General features: G+C 38.2%; 2 protein-coding genes across 7 annotated transcripts; one reads left to right on the top strand and one right to left on the bottom strand.

Moving 5' to 3' along the window:
• Positions 1-25,911, bottom strand: Dhc36C (Dynein heavy chain at 36C). Its single transcript, XM_013312898.1, has 74 exons — positions 25,598-25,911; positions 24,977-25,202; positions 24,558-24,762; positions 24,132-24,267; positions 23,844-24,010; positions 23,320-23,473; positions 22,920-23,069; positions 22,593-22,784; positions 22,320-22,448; positions 21,919-22,166; positions 21,521-21,742; positions 21,245-21,326; positions 21,028-21,152; positions 20,523-20,700; positions 20,332-20,453; positions 19,977-20,261; positions 19,773-19,895; positions 19,485-19,638; positions 19,184-19,410; positions 18,931-19,075; positions 18,729-18,857; positions 18,436-18,598; positions 18,120-18,235; positions 17,852-18,008; positions 17,613-17,749; positions 17,308-17,538; positions 17,062-17,227; positions 16,833-16,978; positions 16,577-16,702; positions 16,316-16,438; positions 15,909-16,069; positions 15,616-15,787; positions 15,234-15,416; positions 15,032-15,163; positions 14,827-14,940; positions 14,642-14,749; positions 14,288-14,485; positions 14,088-14,211; positions 13,837-14,012; positions 13,513-13,664; positions 13,218-13,365; positions 12,920-13,132; positions 12,564-12,736; positions 11,885-12,026; positions 11,695-11,808; positions 11,487-11,597; positions 11,178-11,366; positions 10,863-11,092; positions 10,483-10,708; positions 10,179-10,361; positions 9,502-9,727; positions 9,141-9,286; positions 8,855-9,050; positions 8,660-8,730; positions 8,380-8,537; positions 8,135-8,288; positions 7,901-8,034; positions 7,503-7,776; positions 7,223-7,364; positions 6,856-7,034; positions 6,505-6,668; positions 5,763-5,904; positions 5,622-5,688; positions 5,367-5,512; positions 5,105-5,257; positions 4,892-5,021; positions 4,564-4,805; positions 4,208-4,364; positions 3,927-4,093; positions 2,398-2,635; positions 1,992-2,143; positions 1,386-1,523; positions 848-991; positions 1-268 (listed from the first exon to the last, which is right to left on the bottom strand). The coding sequence occupies exons 2-74, from the start codon at positions 25,194-25,196 to the stop codon at positions 62-64; spliced, it is 11,934 nt and encodes a 3,977-aa protein (XP_013168352.1). The 5' UTR covers positions 25,197-25,202; positions 25,598-25,911; the 3' UTR covers positions 1-61.
• mEFTs (elongation factor Ts, mitochondrial) lies at positions 25,466-27,755 on the top strand. 6 transcript variants are annotated; one of them, XM_013312892.1, is made up of 5 exons: positions 25,466-25,576; positions 25,951-25,980; positions 26,344-26,481; positions 26,789-27,040; positions 27,155-27,755. In XM_013312892.1, exons 2-5 carry the CDS (start codon positions 25,951-25,953, stop codon positions 27,677-27,679), a joined length of 945 nt encoding a protein of 314 aa, XP_013168346.1. In that variant the 5' UTR covers positions 25,466-25,576; the 3' UTR covers positions 27,680-27,755. The 6 variants fall into 6 exon arrangements, with proteins under 6 accessions (XP_013168346.1, XP_013168345.1, XP_013168349.1 ...); XM_013312891.1 differs by having other exon boundaries at positions 26,332-26,481; XM_013312895.1 differs by lacking the exon at positions 25,951-25,980 and having other exon boundaries at positions 25,467-25,576.
• The last annotated feature ends 1 nt before the right edge of the window (position 27,756 follows it).

Here is a 27,756-nt window from a genome sequence, read left to right as displayed (position 1 = left end):
TTTGCATATCAGAAAATAATCATCTTAACAGAAAAATTGCCACAACACTTGGATGGTTGCTTTAGAAAGGCAACTGTGTGAGGAGAGCCACACCCCGCATGATCCAGTGGCTGGGGTCCTCTCCTGTGGGCAGCCGCATGAACAGTATGTAGTTGGTGGAGTGGCCCGTGGTGGACAGCACGCCGCGTCTGTCGCCCGTCTTATACAGTGGGCAGTTGTAGAACACGTCCTTTGGTATGTCCTCGCGCTTCAGCGGTATCAACCATACCTACGCGGGCAAGTCAAAATTTGTTTGTGATAAGCAAATCCAAAAAATCATTATGTTTTCATTCACTTCCACGAGTAACTAACTTTAAAATAAATTCAACAGAATGTAACATAGTTAAAGATCTGTCTATATGTCATACTTAAAGATCTTACTATCTTACATTTTACTAATATAAATGCAAATGTTTAGATGGATGGATGGATGGATGTTTGTTTGAAGGTATCTCCGGAACGAACAAAGGATTTGATGAAATTTGGCATACATTTAGAATATAGTGTGGAAAAACACAAAGGTTAGTTTTTTAGTTTTTTTTAATTGCGCGCAGACAAAGTCTGGGGTAACAGCTAGTCTTACTATAATATTAAAAATTCGAATGTTTGGATGGATGTATGTGATGAAGGTATCTCCGGAATGGCTGACCAGAAATCGCTGAAATTTGGTTTAGATGCAGAACATAGTCTGAAAGACCATATAGACCACTAATTACGTTTTTTTTTTAATTTCGCGCGTACACCTAGCTATATTTTATAAACCTAATAATGGTACAAAAAAGGTATATTCATGTAACATGGTACTGACCGGCGGGAAGATGTCGTACAGCACTTTGGACAGGGATTCGTCTACGCAGTACTTGTCATTGTTCCAGCGCGCGCCCTCCATGAACAAGCCGCGGATGTACACGCCCTCCTCCGGCGGCTTCTCCAGCTCGAACGTGCGCTGCACCTGCTCGTCACAATATATTCACATTTATATAAAATATAAAACGAACTGACAATATATTTCAAGGATTATAAACTCATGAATTACAAACAAGATTTGAAACAAAGAAAAAGCAATACGCGAACTAATTAGGATTAGAATTAAGAGGATACGAGAAGGCGCTCTGTCCTGAAACACAGTTTCAACTAGTTCCTGGGACGGAGCACACAAAATTTTGTGAAAAAGATTTTTTTGCCCAATAAACAATTTCATTTTTTATTATTATTATTTACATTTTTAATTGTGTCGTAATCGAAGGCTAAAGGTAGCCTATTCGACGGTTCTTAAAACTATTTAAACATAGTAACAGAGATCGTAATTGTATAACAAATATTAGTGTTTTTAAAAGGCGTATTACTTCAAAATGAAAATCAAGTTGATCGATGGGTATCTTATACTTCCTGGCGTAGCTCTGCTGCGCGGCTGTGAGGAATGCTTGCGGGAAGTAGAAACCCGACAGCCAGAACACCACCGGCGGCCCGTACTGGTGCCAGTGCTGCAAACATATGTTATAATTTACATCAATAGTAAAAATCAACGAGAAGACAATATCACTGATATTAATATCACAGCGAGTCACATCCAGAAACTACTATAACTATGTTTTTTTGATTTTCATTGCTAAAATATTTCAATGCGAGTGAAAATTTTATCACAAATAATATGAATTATATTCGACATGTTGCAATTGTCCATCGTCGCTTCATTGTTCACAACAATCAGCTGAATGAGTGCTTCATTGTACCATCCAAAGTGTTCGCTTCACGTTGACACTCAGCTTTAGTGTGGTTTTATCATTTTTTGTACACGGGTATGATTTAAAAAAAAATCACACAATGCTTGCATAAATAAGTAATGCATTAACTGACAGAGAATTCCTGAACATGATTGCTTTTTAACTCCTGAGCTGTCTCAGGACAGCTGACTGGTCGTCTGAAGACATATGTAAGACTAGTTTGCCCACCTGTAGAAAGGCGAGCCTCTCTAGCAGGTCATTGAAGTACGCGCCGAGCGGCTTCAGCGAGGGGTAACTCTTGCCGGCCCACAGTGCGGGGATACGTCCGCGCACCATGCTCGTCAGCACCTCCTCCGTTATGTCGTTCAACACGCTCACACCTGGTGACAGTAATATTAATATAAACCTAAAAATTTCCGACAAGTTATTAAAATTGATTTTAATTGCTTCCCAACTTATAAATATCATATAATAAATGTTATAAGTAGCAGTATCTTTTCACCATCATATTTTGATTTTAATTCACGTCGATTTTGTGTCCTCAATATTGTATATCAGGTTAACTATTTAGAAGGTAGGAACAATCCTAAAATCTGATAACATTAAATGAAACATGTGTCTATTGTCTCCATACCTTGTATAGCTCCGATGACGGCTCTGGAGCTGCTCCTGACGACTTGAACGAGCCGCTCATACCTCGCCGCCTCTTGTATCACAACGATGGACATGGGCGTCATGTCGGCGGGCTTCACGTTGCCCTCGTGTGAGGGGCCCGACAGTATGGTGGCGGGCAGACGCGCCAACACGTCCTCCGCTATCGCCATCGCCTGCTGCTCCGGCGTCGCGCCCGCGCCTCCCGCTGCCATCGTGTCCTACAGTATTATAAGTATGTATAAATCCAGTGTCCCCAAATCGGTATAAAGTTTACGTGGTCTGCCAAGCGATGACCCTATACCAAAGCTGTGTGTAACGAGTAGTTGGAAGAGACAAAACAAGAGAAGGAAGCGTTCAAGCAAGAAGACATCGGCAACTATACATTAACACAACAAGCAAGCAATTTCACAAAGCTGACGACTAAAAGCGACAGAGATTCTCTTTACTTACAATATGCTTTTTCAGGAGATCCTTTGTATATGAAAAATATAAAACCATTAATAAAATGTATATTAAAATATTTCACAGTGATAAAATAAACCTTACCATGCGGTCCTATTTGATGTCCATGTGACAGCGACAAAGAAAACAAAATGTTATCAATAGAGAAAATTAAAAGTAAACCAATACAATTTGATAAAGAATTTTCAAGTAGCGAGCATTTTTAGCCACCCCCCCCCAGCTGATGTTAATTTAAGAATACATATTTAATATATATATATATATATATATTTATATATATATATGTATTTAACAAATTGTTGTTAATAAACAAAATAAATATGTACTATTATATGAGTACATAATTTAAATGTGCGCAGCTAAACTATGTCTGGTTCGTGGCGAAACATAAAACGGGAATGTAAGAAGCATTTTCGCTCTTAAACGAAATTCATGAGATGCTTGAAGTTCATAGCGTAGACTCGAGGCAGTCGGCGGCGAAGGCGAAATGTTAGAAGGAATACGAGAGTTCCGAGAGGCACATCTGCGCACTTTACTACAATAAAATTCACGCTCACCGCCTTCAGTGGAATTCCAAAGATTTCAAACTTATATTTGACACGGTATGAACACCGTATAATATAATATTTCAGAGGAATTTTATTTATCACTACAATTTCAACTGCCTTAATAAATTATTGTTACCACTGTTTTGTTGTCAGAGAGAGGAATTTGACAGTAGAGAATCGGGGAATTTCACCGTGTTCCACCTTAGAAGGTGCAGTCGTTAGAACACTTTGTATACTTGTAGATTTTTACTTTGTCTACGAAAAAAGTCGGTTTGTAGTACACGAGTAATTGCTTTTTATTATTATCCCGTCATTTTTACCACTTACTGCTACCTAATTGGTTATTTGTAATAAGAGGCGAAGTTTTTCTTGCTGTAAAGAAAGTGAAAATATTTCTGAAAGTGGAACACCGCGAATTTCCGCGACTGTACATTGATCGAAATACTATGAAGTCTAAAATCTTCACAAACACGAAGTACTTTTCCCTTTTACAACACACCTGTGTGAGTATGGCTGTGTCGAGCAACTCCTCTGCCTCGCGGAAGTGCTTGGTGATGTCTGCGTTGGCGTGGAAGCCGAACACGGAGGGCGGAGTGGCGGCCGGCAGCGACCGCGCGAATGCTATGAAATCTGCGTGCTCCTTCAGCGTCGGGATGTAGTACACACCTTGCACACAAAAAAACAGCTCGCTTTGATATTTTAGTGTGAAACTTAGGGATATATTGTTATAAAGTAATATGAATTCGCCTATTGTATGCCTATGATATTAAGTGGAGTTACCGGAGGGATCCAGTGGGTATTTGTTTTCTTCAACAGCCCGAGGATTGTAGAATTTGAAGAGTATGGTGTTGAGGCAGCGCCGGTCCCAGTCGTCGGTGACGCGGCCGCCGTAGTTGCACTCGCCGGTCAGGTAGCGCAGCGCAACAAATTGAATGTCCTTTTGTAATAAAATAAGTCAGCGCGGGCAGACGAAGCGAACGACAATATTTTTCAGCATCAGATGTCTTCTATTCTTTACAGACTTGGAAGTATCTAAAAGCTGGACTCATAAATATTGGCGCCCGATGAAGACAGAGAAAAAATGTCTTAATTCTATGACTAAAACTACCATATTGGGATTAAATGAGTTAACTCACATCATACTCGTTGAGGAACATATAAAGCTGGGTGACGCTGATCTTGAGGTCAGTTTCGTTGAACTCGTAGCGAATGTTCCAGCCGAGTGGACCGAACTGGCGACGCTCCTGGATCACCGCGTGGAAGAAACACAGCGCGAACAACAGCTTCTTGAACACCTCCGACTGCTTGTTGCCCTCGAACCACTCCGCGTCGTTGATCGGGTCGCTCTGGTACGAGCGCGCTATATTCGCGCGGAGACCTGGAAACAAAACGTGTTACAATTTTACTATTTACAAGATGTCATCCATTTTTTCATTTTTATTTCGTCTCAATATAATTTTTTACCTTGAGGTGGTTCGTTTGTCATCTTGACACCGTTCTGCAGTACATATACGGGGAAGTGGTCCGCCGGGTACGAGGTCAGCCACAGGCGGAAATCTGGATGCGTCGAGTCCGGTGTCAAACCTTCGCAAATCTACATCAAAATAAAATAATGTAGAAACCTTGTTATTAAAATATAATTTTTCTCGCTTTCTTTCTCGTCAGTATTCGACATACCTTTTCGAGCATGGGCATCCAGCTCTTGGCGAGATGGCAGTTCTGAAGTACTACCCAGGTTCCGCTGCGGACGCCTTCATCAATCAGCTTCACAGCAATCGGACCCTGACCTTGCCCCAACGACAGCGAGAACAGGCGGGATGAACCGAAACCCTAAAAATGTATGTTCATTGTCCAAAAGCGGTAGGTTACAGCATTTAAATGTTATCGGGTTATTTTACATGATTCAACTATCAATTAATTGTAAGTTTTTATGTTGTACCTGATCATCAGCAAACTTGAGCAGTGTGCCCATAGGGTCAGAGCCCGGCGTGAGCACGAACAGTAGTGGGATGCAGCAGTGCGAGTCCGAGTATGAGGAGGCCAGGTCAAACAGCGGCGGCTCGATGAACTGCTTGCCCAGTTGAGCTGCAAACATATATGCAACATAACTAGACTCCTAAATATAAATGAAGTCACTAGTAGTTATTGTTTTGCTTTCTTATACACCTTTTGCCATGTTTTATTGTATCCATACCTTCAACAAAGTTTTGGACACCAGGTACCATCATATCCATTCGCATGCAACGTAGAACCATCAATTTCTAGAACAAAGCAGAGACTTTTTTTAATATGAATGTAATCCACAAATTATATTAATTAGTAACATCAATATAACCTCGAAACTATCAAGATTTGAGTTCCAGGGTTCCGGCAACGGCTGGTTTTGAGGATCGACGGTGTTGCAGTAGGCCTCCCACTGCGGAATGTTGCTTGAAAAGTGCGTTACTATATTCTTGAACTTTTCGAATTCACTTAATCTAAAAATATATAAATGGTTCTAGTTTTTATGTATTACGTCTATATCTAAACAAAGATAAATCTTTTATTCTTATTTTAGGGCCACCCTTGTGTAAAGGCTCTTGCTAAATCTTTTTTTGTCTCCAAGTATCGGAGTTAGCAGTAAGCGTCATAACATTGGGCCACGAAACTATCACACTCGATTAACGAGATGGAGCAATGTTTTTGCGGTCTGCGGCTTTTTACTTTTCGAGGCTATTTACTTATGCAATAATAATAAATAAACGAATAAGATACATAATAAAATACGAGTAGTTTAAATATAGTACCGTAAATATAAGGGTGGTACCACACCAAGAGTATTATCTTTCGTCTGTGTTCATGTTCAAAAATTATGTTGTTAGTAATACATTAATTAGCTAACTTATTGTTGAGTATTTAAATTTGTAATATAATAATTAATAGAGTTTTATAAATCAATATGGTGCTCACTTATCACCAATTGGAAAGTTCCCAATGAGGAACTATCCTTACATTGGCAGACCTACGGAAGCAACTTTGAGCGTGAACTCGTAGGTGGCAGTAAAGCAAACAAGGTGTATGATAAAGAGAGAAGTGACCCGTTTAGCTCCGCCCACGCCTGCGGGCTGAGGAACTGCACCGGGTTGGGCGGCACGTGGCGCGGCTGCGCGCCTCCCAGCAGGAACAACACGTCGCCCTGGTGCAGCCGGCCCTCCGCCACCATTATCGTCATTGTTAGTAGCAATGAAAATACTGTTTTGTCCTACAGAACATACAATTTTTCATTAGTTAGGATAATCCTTAATTATTTCATATCCAATTCTTTACATGTTGAATTTTTTATCGTTTTAAGTTGACATCAAAAACACTAGATTTATTTTAGGTGTAAACCTAGGAATAAAATAGAATTAACAAAGTAAATATGTCTACAAAGCTTAAAAATACTATACCTTTTCGAATAAACTCCGACAAATGTTGTTGTAGAGAGAGTAAGTAAAGTAGGCTCGCAATATGGCCAGTCGTTCGTGAATATCGTCAACTTTGTCCGTATTGTCAATGGCCGCGGTGAACAGGCCCTCGAACCAGCCCAGCGAGTACTGGTACATGGGATCAATGTTCGCCAATGAAGCTAGAAAAAAACGTTGTAATTAGAAGCTGTGATAAAATATGCAAATTCGATCTACAACAAATGTATTTAAATTCGTCTATCTTCGTTTATTTGTCAGGCGAAGTAATAAAAGCTAATGGTCATTTTCTAATTATAGAGTATAGTATAGTATTCTGACTAATTTATCTGATAAAGTTGAATATCGTTACCAATTAAGAAGAACAAGTTTGTGGAGTGCACAGCGATGGGCACGTAGTCATTTCTAGCAGCATCAATAGCTTTCTCCGTGATCATGGCAACTTCTTGTTTCTCCTTGATTTCATTCGACATGTCTTTGGCTGAGTTCAAAATCTAGATAAACATGTGTTATGTTAGATATGGGCGGTAGAAATTCTTATTTTTAAAACATTCGCTATGATTTGTTCGTGGTTTAAGTCAAAAGATTCACTCTGTATTCACGTCAGAATTGTCTATTTGACTAGTATTTACCTGCACCGCTTCTTCGTCTTCTAGCAAATGTTCCGAAGTAGAGAGTACGGTTAGAATTTTCTTCTCTATATCCTGTAGGAGTCGCCTGTGCTCCGCCCCCTGCGTGGTGAGGTCAGACTTGGCCTGCTGCAGGTCGGGCCTCTCCCTAGCCACCACTCGGGCCAGCAGCTGCGCCTGCAGACCGTCTTTGGCGAGCATAAAGTTCACTAGAGTCACTCGGACTCCTACTTCTGGCAGATAATGCGGATTTGCCAATTTCGTGCTGATGTATAACCTAAAAATATTTATATGTTAATATTCAATGTACAAATTTGTTTCTACTTTAAGTCTTACCTTATGCTAATAAGCAAGCTGTAAAATATCTTAAATAATCTGATATGTTTTTTCATAGTACTAACTTAAAGTCTTTGCTATATTCAACTATGGAGTCCCCGATCTTTATGCAAAGCGCACCGCCCTGCCGGAAGGTCTGCTGCTGCAGCAGCGGTTCCAGCATCGGGTCCAGCTCCTCCAGAACGTTCTCCAGCAACACCTACACAAATATTTTATACTGAATGTGTTTACATAAATATAATCTTTAATCTCTCAATAAGATTTTCATTCTCTGGATAAAAACATAAAAAAGAAAATACCGGTTGGCCAAATTGCACAGCATTTTCTAAGACGCGGCTGAGATCCGCTTGGGTCATTCTAACCACGCACAAGTTATTTGGTTTTTCCATGTTCTTGATCCATCTGTTGGCTTGTCCTTGTGGATCGATCATGAGAGGCCAACGACGAGCCGTCCTGTATTAAAAATGTATTTAATAAATAATATAAAAACACACAAAAAGTAGCCAGTATTCCTTTCCTCCTCCTTTTATATAAAGATACGAACATGATAATGATGGCGCTTTCACAGCTGAAGTCGTCATCAGGCAAGCCGTCAATATTCCACTGCTGGATGGTGACTGGCTCGCCCAGCACGCGCGCCACGCTGTACTGTAAAGTGCATACAATGCCGCACTCGTGGCACGCCTTTGCCCACGCCATCACCTGCAAACATACAGACTTCATCACTGCTGTCATCAAGAAAAGCATCAATAGCTTCATCAACTACTTTCGTTATTCAGGTCTTAAAAATACGCTTTATCTAATTTTAAATATGTATACCGTACCTGTGTGTTTCTAAACGCAGCTGTAAATGGTCCTAGATAAGCAATGACTCCAGCCGCAATTAATATATCACCTAAAACAAGGAAATTTAGTAATATTGTGCGGAGCAGTATTATAACTTCATTAAACTTAACTATTAAATTTGTTTTGCGTCGTTAAATTGAGAAACTTTATTCTTATAAGAGTCTGATTGGTACCAGTAAGTGTGTTGTAGGTATCTCTCAACGTCTTCGCTATCTGAGTCCACCTCGTCTTCTCTCCGCCCAGGCCGGAGATCAACATTTCCGCACGCTTCAATTTATTACTGCAATCCATTACTTCATCGTCCAATACTTTCTGTTGTCGACTCTGTTCTGCTAACATAGCTTCAAGTTTTCCTAATTTCAATTGTACCTATAAACAAATAATAAATAATTAAGATTTGTAGGAGTCTGCTACTGAGAGTGATCGAAACTGAAAATTGCAAATAATTGTATTGGTTACCTCTTTTAGCTGCGCCTGTTTGATCGCTAAGGCAGCCATAGCCTTGTCGTAGACTGCCTGTGCCGCCGCCAAACGTTGCTTCTTAGGTGCCACGATCTTGGCCACCTTGTCGTACTTCGTCATTGCAATCACCCACTTACACATGCCTGATGAAATTATCATTATCGGTTCAAGTCTAGTGATCATTAACAAGTACTAAAGGTTTTTATATAATTAATAGCTTAATAGTATATATTTTGTTTAGTGTTTATCAACCGCAAAATTATAAGAATATTTTCTGCATGAAATAAAATATAGCAATGATTTTTTAATATAACTTGAGACTAAAATGCAATATATTTAATAATTGTCCTTAAAATACCTTCCGCTGCTACGGACACCGTCTTAATCTTCTCTGGAACGAATCCATCGTCTTGCATCACAGTCGCCATGAGCTTCTTCATGACGGGCGGCGGAATATTGTCTTTGTCATAGTTCTGTAGCGATTCTAGGAATTTGATGTCGTTCAATAACTTTTTCGATGGTCCCCAATAATCCTCTATCGTTCCAACGCCTGATGGATTCGGGACTTTATCAGGTTTCACTTCCTGTAATATTTTTAAAAATACATTAATTTTTATTTTTTAGTTTAGTTGTAACTAAAATATGATCGATTTTGCAGGTACTTTATCACTAAATCTAATAAAAAAAAACATACTTACCGGATCATCCTTTTGGTAGAGCATTAAAATCAAGCAAATATAAGTATTTAAAGCATTTGTCTACTGAATTATCCGATGACTCAATAAATAAGCACATTTTACAGCACAAAATGTATATTGGATTAACAAACGATGTTTTATTATTTACACAGTCGATAAGTCTAACTAACCATTTCGTTTTATTTGAATGGTTACATAATATCAAGGTCTAATCTTTCAATCTACTCTAAACAGTTTCCTAAAGTAATAAATGTAATATTTCCAACTACATTAGTAAACATAACAAACTTTTTTGGTTATATTTTGCACTTCTGATTGTAGACAATTTTTAAAGTACCTTTAATATACAGATAGCTTCCATCACAAGCTTTATTCCTCTTGGAGGGCTCTTCATTGTCTTGATGAAGGTGATATCTTGAGGAGTGAGTGTATCCAGCGCCGCCAGAGCAGCGTTCAGTATGGGCATCGCTTCTGCCAGGTCAGCATCGCACTCATCTTTGATACCTTGTGCTTCTTTAGCCTGGAGAGCGCAGACAAATTTATCTATGAAATCGTAAGTAAATAATTCTGGCTTTCAGTAGTCTACAAACCATTTGATTTGATGCAGAAAAAGTTTTTCCTTACAACTCGTAATATTTTACCTGTTCCTCAGCAGCCGCCTGGTCTACTAAGACTTCAGCTTCCACCAAAGCCACACCTTCTTTTTCTTTTTCTACTTTGGCGGTTGTCTCAGCCACAGCAGCAGCACCGGCCGCTAGCTTCGGCTGCAAGATCTCTAGCGCCTCTTGCAGGGCAGCGACCGATTTAGCCGCAATGGCAAGTTGATCAAGTCCGGTGATATAACGTTTCTCATTTGATAACAACTCCCTGGCAAAATAATTGAACCAAACTTAATTTGATTAATAAATGAACCAAAAATACCATTTAAATTTATAAACACACCCTCGACAAATATTTGGTGACAACTCGGCCAAAACGGCGATTCGGCCAAAAGTATATAAGAAATGAAATACGCACTCACTTTCGTTTTTTATCTAACAACGATTTGAACATGTTGATGAGCTCGAGGTATGCTGTTGGCGTGACGTAGTTGTATCTCTTGAGGCGCAGCAGGAACTGACGCGTGAGCTCCTGCGTGTCCGTGTGGAACATCTGGCACAGCTTGATTGCCGTCTCTCGCTCCAACTCTGTCAGCTCGATGTCCTTCAGGAAACGCTTAGCTACAGCCAGCAGAGCATCCGGTGGCCATTCCTAGAGTTGGATTGAAAATAATAACACGATTTTCATGTGTCTATGATAGTTCTTAATGGTTTCAAATTAAGTGTAAGATGTTGACCTGGAACCAGTCGATGGTGCAGCAGTTAACGAGGGAGGGGAACTTGCGGATGCGGGTACGCAGCGCAGTGCCGGCGGGTGACATAGCCAGGACTATGTGCAGCTGGTCGCGCACAATTGACACAAAGTACGCGTATAGCGCAGTCGGGCTGCCGTCAGTTTGTAGAGACTTGTCGCGTTGACGATCAATCTGGAAATCATATCCAAAGCATTAACACATGTAATAAGTACGTTCCGTTGTGTAATTTCAGTTCTTTAAATGGAAATCTTTAAAAATGGCTTTAAAAAATATAATATTTATTATTCTTACCACTCTCATTTTTTCACAAAGTTCAGCTTTTTCATCAGCTACAAAAATATTGGGTACTTCACCGGAGTTAAGCATATTGTTAACATCCTCAAGGAAACCTTCTTCTTTAATCTAATAAAAACGTTATATTTTTATTTGTTAGAATTTCCTAACAAACTAAAAGTAAGATCTGTCCTACATTATTTAAAAAAATTTAAGATTATTTTACCTGTGACTCAATAAATAGGAACACCATGTGTAATTCTGGAGTGCTGGACTTCTTCAACAACGTCTTTAAATCTTCGCGCCATTCGTTCTTCCCATATGTACGACTCATTTCAACCTATGCCAAAAACAATTGCAATCAAAATTACACGCCGTAAAATTACAATAATTGTCAACCAAAATTGTTAATTTACTTGGAACAGATCATATTCATTGATGTGTGCGGCGAGCCTTGTGAGAGACTGTCTCCCCGAGCCACCAAGACCCACCAGCAGCGCGTGGGAGCGCGGCTGAGTCAGCACGCGGCAGATACGAGACACGTGCTCGATCGCAAACCTATCACAAGGTACCAATCATCATCATCACATGAGACTTCATTCTCTTATCTGTAGTCAACTTTGGAGCCATCAACGAATTAAACTACCTTATTTATTTTATTTAACGATAAACATTACAGATATACCTATGAGAATTAGGTTCATTGAACCATTTTTAAAGAAACATTTAATCTTTTCTACTCCAGTTCAATGGAGCGAATTCTGCTCGGGATCACGTCTACTCTAATTACGATCGAGAACTCAACAGCTCAGTGGTCTGAGATAATTAAGAAGCAAGATTATTATGACAATCGATACCTACAACGATTGAAAATAAAAGTAATTTCTTTGGAACGAGGAAACATTTTTTTTCTGTGATGTGTATATTTTATGAGGCAATACTTATTGGTTAGATAAATTAGTACTTTGATAAGCAACAAGATATATGTATGTATTTCGATATACCGTTTAATTTCTTCATTAAAAGTGAAATAAGTGTACATTATAAAAATATTGTTTATGGCATTTCGAATTGCCTGGTAATGTAAAAACTCACCGAAATAATACAAGATTCATTGGCTTCTTTGACATGTTATTAAATTCAACAAGAAAAGCTTCAACAGTCGAGTTCAAATGCTCCATATTTGTAGTTTCCATGTAGAAGCGCGTGTCAACTTTTGGATTTGCAAAATCACAGTAAATCAACTTTCGTAGATCTTGATCGGTGATCTGAAAACAGATATCTTTATTTGTTTAATATAAAACATTAAGAACTGTTTTACGACACAAAGGTTTTTTTATTACGATTTCTTTTGACAGTTTGTGTTCTTGAGCAATAAGTCAAGAGTTTATTTTGTAGAAATTAAGCACATTGCAACAATTTTGACAAAGTCAACAGTTATTTAAATTTACAGTTTTGTTATTTCCTTCTAGCAGCCTCGAGAGCATTCTGTCGAAGTCCTCGTTGAGATGTAGAGCGGTGGCGGAGCGCAGGCAGGTAACCAGCCACTGCCGATCCGCGTCCTCAATCAGCCGGTCGGAGAACACTCGCAAGCATTCGTGCACCCACAGTCGCTTGATGGACTGCAGGTCTGGAGTTACTTCTGGAACTGATAGAAGTACGCCCTGGGAAGCATACAAATTTATTTAGTGAAGTCTAATCTTATCAATAATAAAGCTAACTAAGATAATCTCGGTAAAAAAAGCTCACCAAGATAACCTTGGAGAAGTCTCTTAGGTTGAAAGTGTAATGAGACTTGGATGGTGTAGGCAACAGGTTCAGTCGGCACTGCTTGTACACCTCTAAGGTACCAGCTACTAACTCGTCAATGCAAGGATCAAAATCTTTGGAGAAGCCTCTGGAATTTGGAATTACAATTAATATGAAATATCTAAATTTCGATTTTCGTATTCTTAAAGTTAAAAAATTACATCCTAGTTCTGTCTGTTTATACAACTTATTGCACTCACAAACTCATCACTAAGTTAGTATTTATTCTTATCACCTTGTATCAAGATGCCAGAGCATTATCCTGCTGAAGATGACCTGCAAAGTGTCGTCCTCGAACTCATCGATGCAGAGGAAAGAGAAATGACGAGTAAAGCGAGGCGTGATCACTTTCGCGCCGGCCGTCGGCTTGCCCATCGCGCACATGAACTGGAAACACGCATTATTAACCACAAGGAACAAATGCTGGCCAGCACCAACATAATTTACCAACACCACTAATATTCATGAATAAATAAGCATGCGATAGGTATGAGCGCCTTCAAGAAGCTAGCATGCTATTTTCTTAAACACGTATGGTTTTACTCCGCCAACATCTTACCTGTACATCAATGAGATGCATTGCGTCGTTGGTCTTGCGGTTGTACCAGAGTCCGAGGTCGATGCCCTGACGGAGCACCTCTATGGGTGGCTGAGCGCCGTACGTCTCCGCCTGGGGCATGCTGACGTCGTCCACGAACACCACGCTGTAGCAACCGATCGGAGGCCCGTACACGCCTAAATATTTTATTAGTTAAAAGTATTAACATTGTACGTATTTATCACAATACATGATAATAATCTTTGACATACCTTTTCTTCTTTTATCTAACTTTCCCATAATGATATCTTGTGTTTGATTACAGTTGGTTTGTGCAGAAAACGCCATGATTAGTGCCTTGTATACTTTCGTATCGACTCTTTTCACAAGATAATCCTAGAATAAATCATGTTATCACATTATAAAGAACAATATGGTATACCAGCTCATAATTCTTTTAAGCCATACTTACAATAATGTAAGAAGATTTCCCAGTTCCGGTGGGGCCGACCATCATGACCGGTTTGTGGTGGGTCACAAAGAGTTTGAAGAGAGCCAGGTACCGCACGCTATCCAGGGTCGTCACTAGAATCTGGTTGGGCGGCGTGTCCCGACTGATCGGTGGCGCTGACACTACATCGTCTTGGAATGGCTTCCATTTTCCTTTGCCCTTTTTAAAAAAATATAGGTTCAACGTCATAAAGGGTATCAAAGGTCTTTTCGACAAGATTTCTTGTAATTACGGTCGACTTTTACAGATTAATAATTAGCAATGTGCCCAGGAATTGGCAGGTAAAGGCTGTTGATAATGCTGAATAAATTTTACCTCTTTGATAAATCTATAATCATACACGAGTCCATCTTTGGGTATAGTAAATATATACTGTTTCTCAGGCTTGGCAATCTCTTTAGGTATTTGCAACGCTTCAATAACCTGAAATGTAATAACATAAGTGTAAATTTAATTTTTTGCATATATATTTACATTTATAACTAAGGTATGAATCAAACCTTTTCTGGGAATTCCTTGTCTAACAATCCACGGAACAACATATCAAACTTTGGTCTGCCGCTACCTTCCAAAGTTGCTCCGATCGACCAAATACAAGAAAAGAAGAAAACTCCCTTTAAAAATAAATACATTAGTTACAAATCGCCACATGTAGATAAATTAACCAACACATCTAAGATGAGATGTCATACAAATTATACTAACCTCTAACTGTGCTCTAACATCAAGATCCGATAGTTGTTCTACGTACTTCTCGTCATAGAAATCGTCCATAAAAGTATCGTAGAGGTTCATGCAAGACTTGACCAGATTGGTTCGCGAAGTGATGTACATTTGCTAAAATCAAAGTTTTACTTTATACACTTTTTGAATGTCCGTACGACGACTCCACTGTGACTTAACTAACCTTAACTTGTCCAGAATATTCGACGAGCCATAAAAGCGGGGACATAAAGCGGTTAAATAGATTCCTTATGAGGTTTCGGTTGACGCTGTGCAGAGTCGGCGGGAGCGTGTTCAGCCACGACTCCATTAGACACTTCCAGCCCAGACCTTTCGGCTCCATGTAGATCATTCCGCAACGTGACACCTTATTTATTATAACGATATAGTATTTTACTGGTAATCCGCATCAGCTTCACATGAGTAGATAAACAACTAACCAAATAAAATAATGTATACAGTCAAGACAAATAAGAGTTAGAAAGTTTTCTAGTTCAGAAGGCAAGAATGAAAAGGATTATCAAATTGCAACTACTTGTACTAGTTTTGATAGCAAGTTTATTTACGGTAGCAGGCGAGGCGGCCTCTAGATCCATGGGCTCGAATATGAGATTGGTGGTGGGCGCGAGCTGTATAATCTCGCCGCTCATCAGGCACAGCTTCTTGTTGTCGTCGAGCACTGTGTTCAGATTTTCTATCCATATCGCGTCAACTGGCCCGTCGAATACCAACCACTTTCTACCATTGGAAAATCAATAAATTTCAGTAACAAAATAGATTTATTTATCGCATATTTATCTGAATATCAAAACTGCTGTAAAAATATCACTTGCAATAAAATAAAGCAAGATGAATATACCTATTATCATTAGGCGAGACGGCGAATGCTCTGTAACTGACGGCTAAAATACCATCGGACCACTCGTGTGAAACTGGATCGAACTGACCGTACAGCTGCCCCATTGTTATAGACTTAGGATTGATCACCGTCCATTCCACAGCGTTTTCTGCCATAAGTCCCTGAATGATAAGAATAAATCGCATCAATCACACGTATACAAATATAATATCTACACTAATTTTGAACCGAAAAAAAGGTTTAGTTGTACCAAAAATATCTTAATTGGTTTCAAAACTTCTTTCGCAAAGACAATTTCTAAAGACATATTACATGTTGAAAGAAAGCTTTCAATTTCTTTCAACATGTAATATGTCTTTAACCATATTCAAAAAAACTGGTGATTCGTAAATTTCATGAAAAATTACCTTTTCGGAAACCATAGCCAAGGCACCGCCTAGGGCGTGGTAGCACTTAGTTTTGCCTGCAAACGGTAGCCCCACAAGCATGAGACCGTGACGCACCAGGATCATCTCATACAACTGAAGAACCTGCAAGCAATGTTGAAAATGAACAACTATCCGATCTTGACACAGTTAATTTTTTGTACATTAAACATGTGAGGCAGAAAAAAGTTTAAGTTCCTATATATAATTGTTGGTAGTTCAACATTAGAATTAAATTCTCACCTTTTCTACAAAGAAGTCATTTGCTACCAAGTTGATATTTACACAAACATCCTTAAGACAAGCCACTAGATGCGGCAGACCGGCAAGAGGCAGCGGTAGGCCAGGGAATAAATCTCCTATGATACCCTGTTGAAAATATGAAGATAAATAATAAAACACTAAAAGGAGGAATAGTTGAATACTGTCTTGAAGAATTTGCCTAGTTACCACCTTTCGCTAATGGTTTGAATGCGGTCTGAAAAAATGTTTTACCAACCATAAAGAGCGGCACGTCGTGCTCGAGGAACTTGGGCAGGTTGACGTCCTTGATAGACCGCAGAAGGATCACGTCCTCGTCCTCATCCGGGTAGCGTAGCTTCAGCGCCCCCGCCGCGCGCAGAACAGACTTTACCGCGCGCATACCTTTTACAAACGACAGTTGTAAAGTTATGAGTCTCAATGGTAACTAATAAGCAATCCTTTTATGAAGATAGACTGATACTTACCATAATCGTAATGACTCTGCGAAGACAATTGTTCAGAGCACAGCTTGTAGGTGGCGACAATTTTAACTGCAAGTGGTTTGGCGTTAAGGTAGCCAAACGCGTACAACTCAATCTCAGAGATCAACACATAATCTGGGACCATCATAGCCACAGAGCGGAACAATGCCTGTGAAATTTAAGATGTTATTATACTAAATTCCTAATGTCAGGAGTTAAGGCTATAAATAAAGTTACAGTGATTCCTACCTTCAAATTATCAGGCAGCTCTGATCTACCAGCATAGCCTGGATTCATTGTGATGAAGACGGCACAGGACTTGTCAAGCTGCAATAGCGTGCCTTCGAAGAGCAGCTCGGTGGCGCCCGAATTAATACCGCGCTGAATGGACAGAATTTGCTGCGCCACCACCGACAACACCTCCAAATCGATTCGGTTGAACTCATCGAAGCATGACCACGCGCCGCAAGAAGCCAGACCCTGTCATTTTACACCCGTTTGTATTAATATCAACATCTTAAATTAATTTTCATCGAATACCTAAGTAACCTTACCTTGAAGAATTTTCCGAGAGCAATATAGTCGAGTCCATCGGAACAGTTAAATACCACGCATTGTTTCGCGACAGCTTTAGCCAAGTCTTTTGTGGTCTCGGTTTTACCTGTACCCGCAGGCCCTTCAGGGGCGCCACCTTATAAAAGAAAATTATCATTACTTTACAAATTAAGTAGTATTCGATTGTTAACCATCTAACGGTTTATTTAAATATGTATTTTGCATGTAATCAACATGCCTAAGTTAAGATGTAAGGCTCCAAAGAGTGTTCTGAAGCAGCGGTCGGTGAGAGGCGTGACCACCAGACGGCCCGTGTTACCCAGGTACTCGTAGCCGTACATTAACTGTGAGTTGATCATGCGCGTCACTATCTGGTAGCCCCTCTCCTCTTGCTCCTAGAATATTTATAATACAGTATTGTATTAATTACAACTGATAGACAGGATAATCATGAACCATCCCTCAGCACATATTCACAGATTAGAACTGTTATTTGAAGACGTTACCTCCCAGTAGTATCTTATCTGGGATAGCCAGTTAAAGTCGTTGTCTTGCTGCACCTTGAACTCGATGAGTAGCATTAAAACATCCCGAGCGTGCACGTCGAGTACAACCAAAGCACCTAAGTTAAGACAAACCGTATTAATCACAAAAACAAAGTCAAAATTGTTAAAGAGACATGTACAGAAAGATCTAACATAAAGAAGAAAGATAAGATCAATTGTAACTAATTATACACAAAGCTTCCTTTTTAGTGCTTAAGACCTTTCTTCATGGAATATTTCAATACCTCTATATTTTAATTTTGAATTATGTAACAACCTAAAGTGATCCTGTTCTGCAAGCTAAGCTCGCCGCGCACCAAGTCGACAATCTTTGAGATCTGGTAGTTGCACTTGTCCCAGTAGGCTCGCATGGCGCGGATACTGATGTGAATCGCCTCCGTCACCTCTGATGTCCAGAACGTCATTGCTATACATTGCACCTTTAAGAACAAATAAAATGTTTTAGTTTCTAATTTTTGTATTTAATTACTTTTAAATCAAGGAGGATAAAAGGTTCTCTTTTTAGAATTATGTAAAAACATATGTAAATAGCGAAAATGGAATATGTACCGCCTGGCCGGGCCACACCAGCACCCAGTCCTCTCGCGGCCGTTGCGAGTAATCGTCATACGAGATGTGCACGACGTGGTGCACTGACGACTTCATTGAAACTTCCAACTCCAGCAGCCATTTCTCTACCTATATATTTGAAAACCTTGCTATGAAACCCTTGTAAAATCACTTATATTAACTAATTAAACATTGTACGCACTTGTCCTCTAGCGGCTACGGTGTTTATGGTCATCGTAAGTAATACGATCTCTCCTTCCGAAGACCTCATGTGTGTCACCACCATTTCGTCCGTAAACGTAAGCTTCGCAATACCCTCGAAACACTTCTTCAAATGAGGCTGCACTCTGAAGACGCAAATACATTTTAACTCCAAAAGATAATTATTTTCGAAGTCCCATATTATTTATTTCTCGCTAGCCATAAACATTAATACGCTTAAATAATAAACCCACCGCATTGGATCCTTTGTTTCGGATAAAATTTCCAGCAACTCGTCGTTGGACAAGAAGAAGAATCGTGGGAAATACAAGCGCTTCTTCTCGAGGTACGCGTTCAGACCTCTCTGTACCATTTCCAGTAGATTATTAGACTTCTTCAATCTGTCTAACATCTTCTCTATCGTGATCACGTCGAGAACTCGAGGCTCGGTGGCTGCGGCTTTCATTATTTCCCGCCACATCTACAATTAAACTCCACTGTTAAACATGATTTATGAAAATTTGAAGTAGTTGCGGGAACTTGAAAAGTGTAAACCTTGTCAACAGCGCTAAACCGTCTTCCTTCTTCAGGTATTTGCTGTTGGATATCGGGCGAGGAGAAGATTGGCTCCAGGTACATCCACGTAGCTTGGACTTTCAGCCATTCGTCAAGTATTTCCTGCAGTAGTATAAGCTTGCCTTCCCAATCGCTGTTCGGAACAAAAATTTTAGATAACATCGAATTCTAATATTATTCATTCAATTTAACAAAGTTTATTAGGCTAAAAGTTTTTATTCCATAGTTAATTGCGAACACTTAGCAAGTATACAAAGTTCTACTAACTGTATGGTTTCTTCGAATGGCTTTATGTATGGAGAATTCTTCATAGTTTGTGTCTTCACAATATGGTCGTCGAGTAGCAGCTGTATTTCATCAACACTTGACAAAATGTATGTACCAGTATCTCTGAAATCAAATAAGTGTTTTTTATACTGCATTTTAATTTTAATCAATAGAAAATATAGAGTAAGATTAGTGTGTACTGACTTGTATGACAAGATTTCAAACTTAAGATCAGCCCATTCTTTCATCATCTTGTCCAATGCTTTCTCGAGATTATTTTCCTTGGTTGCAGCTTCAGAGATTCCTTCGAACTTCTCAATGTAATCATCCAAGTTGAAATCAATAACTTTGGCCAGTGATAATTCCTCATCCACGACAATAGGGAACCCAACAATTTCAGACACTTTCTCCCAATGTCGTAATTTCATACCAGGATTTCCTAAAGTTTGAATAATTGGCATATGCGTTTTGAAGTCATCCATTTTCTCCCTGAAAGTAACTAGCAGAAATTTCATCTCTATTAAAAAATGTATTTTTATGCTTATTTATGCTTAATTACCTGACTGAAACAGCTAGTTGGTGAGTATCCGGAACATCTTGGAATGATTTTTCAAGTTTGTATACAATTTTGTAATAGTAACTCACATCGCCTTCTATTTCTTCAGGATCAAAACTACCCACCTAAAAATAAGAACAGCATATTTTTTATTCAAATTTTGTTTAACTGATACATGAAATTATTGAAAATACCTTGGACTGCATCCAATTGGAATGTTTCTGAAGAAAATCGTATCCCGCGTCGAATAATTTCTTAAAAGGAACCAATCGATCGTAGACGGCTTTTCTCTTTGGGTATTGCGACAACTCCCATCCGAAGGAAGTTTCTTCTTCATTAAATTGATCTATTTTAACCAAGGCATTAGACAACCTGGAATATAACACAAAAGTATAAAAATTCATAAATTACTTTATATTTACAAAATACTATATTCAAAAAGTAATCAGAATTCTGATTCGGTTGGAAAAATCCTTTTCCGAATATGAACACAGAATTCAGTTTAAAACCGTGATGTATTTTCCACGATATTCCATAAAGGCGTGGTACAATGCTCGAATAAATTGCACTTTGTGGTAGAGGGAAATTTATTGGTAAATCCACTACGTTAGTGTGGTCTTGTCTTTTCGAATTTAGTTGTTACTATTCTAGCTTTTATATTCCGCAATAAATCTATAATTTAATGAGACATTTACTTACTTTTCATCAAGATGTCGGGCGCGGGATACATATTTGGGCAGTTCATTAATATCGCCCCAGTACTGTACCTCGTTACACTGCAGTTCATACATGTCCAGGTCTTCGATAAATTTTGCAATCCGAACCTGATGATTTTATTTATATTTATTTCGGTTTCTAAGGTTAGGGAGCATATTACGGTCCCATGAGTAAGTTCTCTCCTCACACCAAAACCTACCTTCAAAAGGTCCTGATACTCGATTTTCTTTTGATCGCAAATTGCCTTGCTCTCTTCTATAACATTAGGCATACGAGCGTACCTAAATTTTCGTAAAAAAAAACAAATTAATTTTACTTATATAAAATAAAAAAATAAACTAACGTAATACTTCTTATACTAGTCAGTCAAAAGTTAGAATGAAGAATTTAAAAAAAGTATCCTCATCCTCATTCAACCTCATCAAGATCCATTACAACCTTTCTCATTTCCATCATATTGACTTCATAATATTACCAATGAAATGTCTGGTTGTTAGCCTTGACCTCTAGCGGTGTAAAAGAAGTGTAGTCGCCGAGAAAGATGATGTACTTCATGACATTGCGCAGTTTGTCCTCCATCTCGTCGAGCACCGTCTCCTCAACCTTCTTGTAGTACGCGATGAGGTCCATCAACGCGGCCGTGTCTGGTGGCGGCGTCAGCAGAGTGTTGGCGATGTGAGAATATTCGTCATAGATGCTAAATGTAAAGAAACTCAACTAAGTTGTGATATTTTGTACTTTACTTTATTTAAATTGTTTAGAAGCAGATGAAGATCTGATAAATTTATTATAATACAAATGGCTTTCATCGCCACTGTAGTATTATCTGACTTGGACTTGTTAGTTCCAGCAGTCATTATTAACATAACGTACATTTTGACCATGGTCTGGTAATCATCGGTCATCTTCCTCAGCACCATGTTGGCGAGCCTGGTGGCGGCGCCGCGCAACGAGTTGATTAGGTCTCCTCGCTGCATCATGAACATGCCGATAACGATCGTGCCCTCCAGCTTGGACGGTATCTCTCGTGCCAGCTCCACGTACTTGATGGACTCCGCACAGAATTCTTCGAATGTCTTCTCCGGGTCAGCGTAGATAAAAGCTTCAACCTCATCAAGGGACTGGCACGGAAATAAAAGATTAAAATTAAATAAAAAGTGAAAAAATCAGGAACATGTGAAATATGTAATGAGCCTTTTGTCATTATAATGGCTCAATTCAAAAATTATTCTTTTTTTATATAAATAATCGAAAATAGTTATTATGTAAATTACCTCCCCGTTTAATAGGCAAACGTAATTATCAAAGTCTTGGATCCTCAGCTCTGGTCCGATCCGTTGCTCGTCAATCAAGTCGGCAATACTTTTTTTGTACTTGTCAACTAACTCACTGTCTATTATTGGCTGAAATGAAAGTTATTTAAATATATTTTCATGTCTAGGTTAGCTAATTAAACTTTGTCAACTGTTAACAGGTTATTACATTTAATCAAGCGTTAAACCGCATGTTAAGTTACAGAAATTGTTACTAATAAAGTTCATGATTACTTTTAATGTTGAACGTGACGTAACATCAAAATCCTGATACAAAATAGTCTCCAGGCGAGGTGTCTGTCGACAGGCGTCGATCAAAAAGTCATACAAAAGGCACAGCTGTTCACGAAACTGTTTAAATGATGGCTCGAAACCGATTGCCTCGTTTTGGAAAGACAGATTGATTATGAAACCTTGGTTCATCCCCTAAAACAATTAAAACAATATTTTAAACCGCGAAATTTTATAATAATTCAACACAATAAATAAATCCCGATTCAATAATCTAAGTTTTAGTATTATTGACTATCGTTTAAAGTTGACCAAAAATGTATAATTTACCCCAACGTCCATAATGTAATCGGTGTACTCTTTCATTGATTTCAAACACAACGTTTGCAAATTGAATGTCATAATGGAGGCGAGACAGTTGTAAAATCGCTTCACCCTCGCCGCTTGCTTTACATCTGGTATCTGTTTCTTCTTGCTTCCCTACAAACAAATTGTAAAACTATTGAAAAAAAAAACAAAAACATCTAGAAAAACAGACCAATTTTTACCCTTAAACGTCCCACGGTTAACAAACCACAATTTTGTGCACCGCATTTTTTTAGTATTAGTATTTATTTCATACATCGTGCATATTATTGAGACAGTACTGAACGACTGTCCAGTAGCTAAATAGCTGTAATTTTTTTTTTGTTTTAATGGCATACAGTGCTTATGAAAGTCATCATTCCACCTGTAGGAAGACAGCCTGTACGGTAGGTATCCACTGCAGCGTGAGTACGTTGCCCGCCGCGTCAATGTGCCGCTTGCACACGAAACTGAAGTCCTGCAGCTCGTACGCCTCGTGCGTCATCATTATATCCCTCATGCTGATCAGTCGGAGGTCACTAGAATGTACGAATAGGTACAATACTAATACTACGAACATAACTGTAACGATCTAACCTTATCTACAAAACTAGCTTTTATTTGCGAATCAGTCCTATGCGTTCTTTCAGACTATCTACCTACATCTTATTTAGATGGATGGATCGATGGATGGATGGTTGTTTGAAGGTATCTCCAGAACGGCTGCATGGATCTTGCGAAAATTTAGCATAGATGTAGAACATAGCCTGGAAGAACGCATATGCTGCTAATTAAGTTTTTCCAATTCCACACGCACGGAGTCGCATGTCTCTTTTCGATCTCCTGTCATTCGTTTAGTCTTGTTTAATCCACTAAGGCATTCCTTTCTTTGGTCACCTTTATACTTACTTGAATTGTTTCCACCATATTTGTAGCACTTGTGCTATACACGGATTTACAGTGTGCAAATTTTTCGTATTATATTTTTGTGCTAAGATGTATCTATTTCTCCAGGCGTCATCTTTTTTAGCCAATTCTTGCATCAACGGCGTTTCTTCTTCTTGCAACGATTCTTCCTATGATATTAATTTAATAGTTATGACAATTTAAACATTTGCCGCCAAAAAAGCTAACCTAACACTTACTATTATGAGTTGCTGGGAAGCATTCTCAAATAATGAACAAATATGTATTTACCGTGCTAGGATCTTTGAGTACAAAATCAACGATCGCCTTTTTCATACTCATCATGAAATCTTCTCTCATTTCATCTGTACTGGTAAACAAAGTTTCCTTCCACTTTTTTAATTTTAAAGGTATCAGGCTATGCACTCTGCAATTAATATAATGATATTACTATCCAACGTTTAATAATATAGATTCAAAATATGCACAGGGTTTGACTCCAATGGCATGCGATTAAATGACTTCAATTGACAGTCGTATGGTAAATAAGAACCCACGACCGTGTGTACTGTAACCCAAACCTATCCTAAACCTTTAGGCTAATGGCGCATTATCTAACCATTTCGATTATTCAAGTAAAAGTTTCAACTACTAGTCAAAAATTAACTTTTGAATTTCCGAGTTGAATTTATAGTAAGATTTTTTTTTAATCTTTACCGTAATATAATTTTATTATCCAATGGAGCAACGTGAATCGTGTCTATACCGTAACGTATATAGTAATAGTAACGAAGCATATTCTTCTCGTCCCCGGAAGGAATGGCGTCGCTGTCCTCCCCGGGGGCGGACTGACAAATGAGCTTCATTAGTTTAGCACGGAACTCTTCTCTGGCCTTCCTCATCGCTGTAAAGCTTTGCATAACTGAATTCAAGAAAAAAATTTCTTTAGTAAAAAAAAATACACCAAAAAGTTTTATTTACAAATTTTTGCAACTGATTCTTTTTAAAATGACGATAAGCCACAAAATGTTTCGGTTTTCTGCTGGATAGAAAAAGACTTGAGGACTCAGTAATCAGTATCATAGAGATGGCATTTAATGCTAATACAATCAAATATCTCACAAAAATATAATTACCGCTAGATCTTTTTCGAGGTGCCGTTGTTGCTTTAGATCGAACTTTAGACGTTTTAGGCGGTGGTGGTAATTTAAGGATTTCTTCTGGTAGTGAAAAAAGAGGACGTGTTCTTATTTTGAAATCTTCAGGCATTGTTGCTTTAGGTATTTTCGGTAGTTTGATTTCGGATGACGATGCTTTGGATAGTTCCTTAGTCCGTTTTTGTTTTCGACTTTGCATTGTGAGCTGTAATTATGTAACTTTATATGTGGCGAATCCAGGTCTTATCCAAGAGGATTTGGGCAGCTTAGTAATTTAATATTGGGATGGGCTCGAGCATCCTGGTATTAAGCATGGTTTAAAACAAATCGAGTAATAAGATTCTAAGATTATATATAAAAGTAAATAATAAAGTAGTAATATTTTTTAGTAAATCGAACTTTAAGGCGACGAATTAATCGTTTGTAAACGCAAACGCTTCCGTCAAAGTGGTGACTTTTATTTGACATTGACAGCTAAAATAATAGTCATAACCTTACTTTAATATTATACATTTCTATATTCATTGGAAATATATTATTAAAATAATATAAAAAAAGCCTTATAAGCAGTTAAATAAAGTAAGTATTATATAAACTTACCAGTTTTATTAGACAATGAAATAATACGATGACCTTAGATATTACGTTCTATATTTTATTAATTATATAGTAAAATATATTTCTACATAAAAAACAAAAAGTAACTAATTGTTAGTAATATTAAAGCTACTCTCACGCTAAGTAAATGAAGCGAATTATATAAGAAATCAATTGTTGAAGTATCCATGGTGACTTAACAATGATATTCTGAAAACTGTTGGCAACCAATAAACAATATTTTTTCTTTTTAATTTTTAAATGGTGTTCCAATAAAACCTCTTGAATCAAAAAATCTGGCACTGTAATGGCACAGTACGTTGTTTTAGTTTAACCTTAATTTGATAATTTTACAGATGAAACAAAAAGTTAAATGTTACTCAAAGGTAACTTTATAAAGTTAAGCATTAGCTACATGCATGAATACAGCATTAAATTTAGCTAGCGACTAAACAGTAAACACCATTGTGCAAACATGGTTGGATTGGCCTTGAAAATATTTAATAGGTCTAGCTTATGATGTCATACTCTGCTATGAATTGAGTTGTACAGTTTAAGCAAATCTGTGTTTTAAATTGTGTGTTACATCTTAATTATGCTTTATAATAACAGACAGATCATTGTGTGAGATTCATTAAATACTAAAACATTTACTGAGCAAACTAAAGCATAAAAATAATATAGAACTGTATTCCTATTAAGTAATTAAGTAACATAACAAATAAAATTAATTTCAGATGATTTTCCAGTTGGTGAGGAGCCTACACACAGGTCCTATCTGCCGTGCTGCTGAGTCCTCTCTTCTAGCCAAATTAAGAAAGAAAACCGGTTATACCATTGCTAACTGCAAAAAGGCCCTTGAAATGCATAACAATGATACTGACAAGGTACTGTAAATATTTAGAAATATATTTCGAAATGCTTTAATAGATTAATCTGATAACAATTTGCAGAATTTCAAATATTGTCAAAGATATCTGAGAAATTCTGTAGGTGTGTTAAGTATACAAACATTATTAATGCAAAAGTTTGGATGGATGGAATTATAGATGTTTTTACAATATAACTCTGGAACGGTTGATTAGATTTGAGAAATACATAGCCTTCATAGTTTCATTTTTTTTATTGCATTTTGAAGACCATGTCACAGACAATAGCTAGTAGTTTTATGATTACACTGTAAACAATTTCCAGGCAGAAACATGGCTTAATGAACAAGCTCAAGCAATGGGCTGGGCGAAGGCTACAAAATTAGCAGGCCGCTCTGCCCTACAAGGATTAGTTGCTGTAAAGTTTGACAAGAACCATGGTGCTCTTGTTGAGCTCAACTGTGAAACAGACTTTGTTGCTAAGAATGATAAGTTTCAGAAGATGATTGAAGATGCAACAATGGCTTGTTTCAAGTTTGCTCACACTAATATGCAGTCAAAGGGACCTGTCACAAAGGTATTTTTTTTTTAATTTACCTTTATTATATTACTATCTGTAGTGCAGCGAACCAAAGTGAGTTTTAAAGAGTCTAAAATGGATATAAATGCAAAATCACTTTCCATGTTTTAGATGGAGTTGGACAGCGAGCAACTGGGAAATTTAGCAGCTGAAGGAGGGAAGAAGCTTTCGGAAATATTGGCATTGTTTATTGGCTCAGTTGGCGAGAATGCAGTATTGAGGAGAGCTGAGTGCTGGAAAGCCAATAATAGTGATGTCAAAATCGCTGGCTACACTCATCCTGCACCATCAGTCCTTGGTGATTATTCTGCAGGGAAATATGGAGCTTTGCTAGCATATAGACAGGCCAATGATCATGAAGATATTGGCAAACAACTCTGCCAACATATTGTAGGTTGCGCACCAACAAAGATTGGTGATAAAGAAGCGGATAAACCAGCCAAGAACTCTGATGATGAAACATGTCTGATATACCAAGAGTATTTACTGGACCCCTCGTTTACAGTAGACGAGGTTTTGCAACAAAATAATGTGGAAGTCATAGATTATGTTAGATTTTCATGCGGAGAAGTTGCAGAAGCTTCTATGCCCGGTGTAGAGAAGCAACCATTAGATACAGTACAAACTGTTCAGTAAAATATAGTCATTGCAAATATTAGAAATTATTTTTAAATTATGTTGCATTTAAGATGAATAAAATTATACATTATTAT

Source organism: Papilio xuthus, unplaced genomic scaffold, assembly GCF_000836235.2.
Source record: "Papilio xuthus unplaced genomic scaffold, Pxut_1.1 DF827597.1, whole genome shotgun sequence".
Classification (NCBI taxonomy): domain Eukaryota; kingdom Metazoa; phylum Arthropoda; class Insecta; order Lepidoptera; family Papilionidae; genus Papilio; species Papilio xuthus.
The sequence above is the reverse complement of the archived record's forward strand: the minus strand, read 5'-3'. Positions and strand labels throughout refer to the sequence as shown.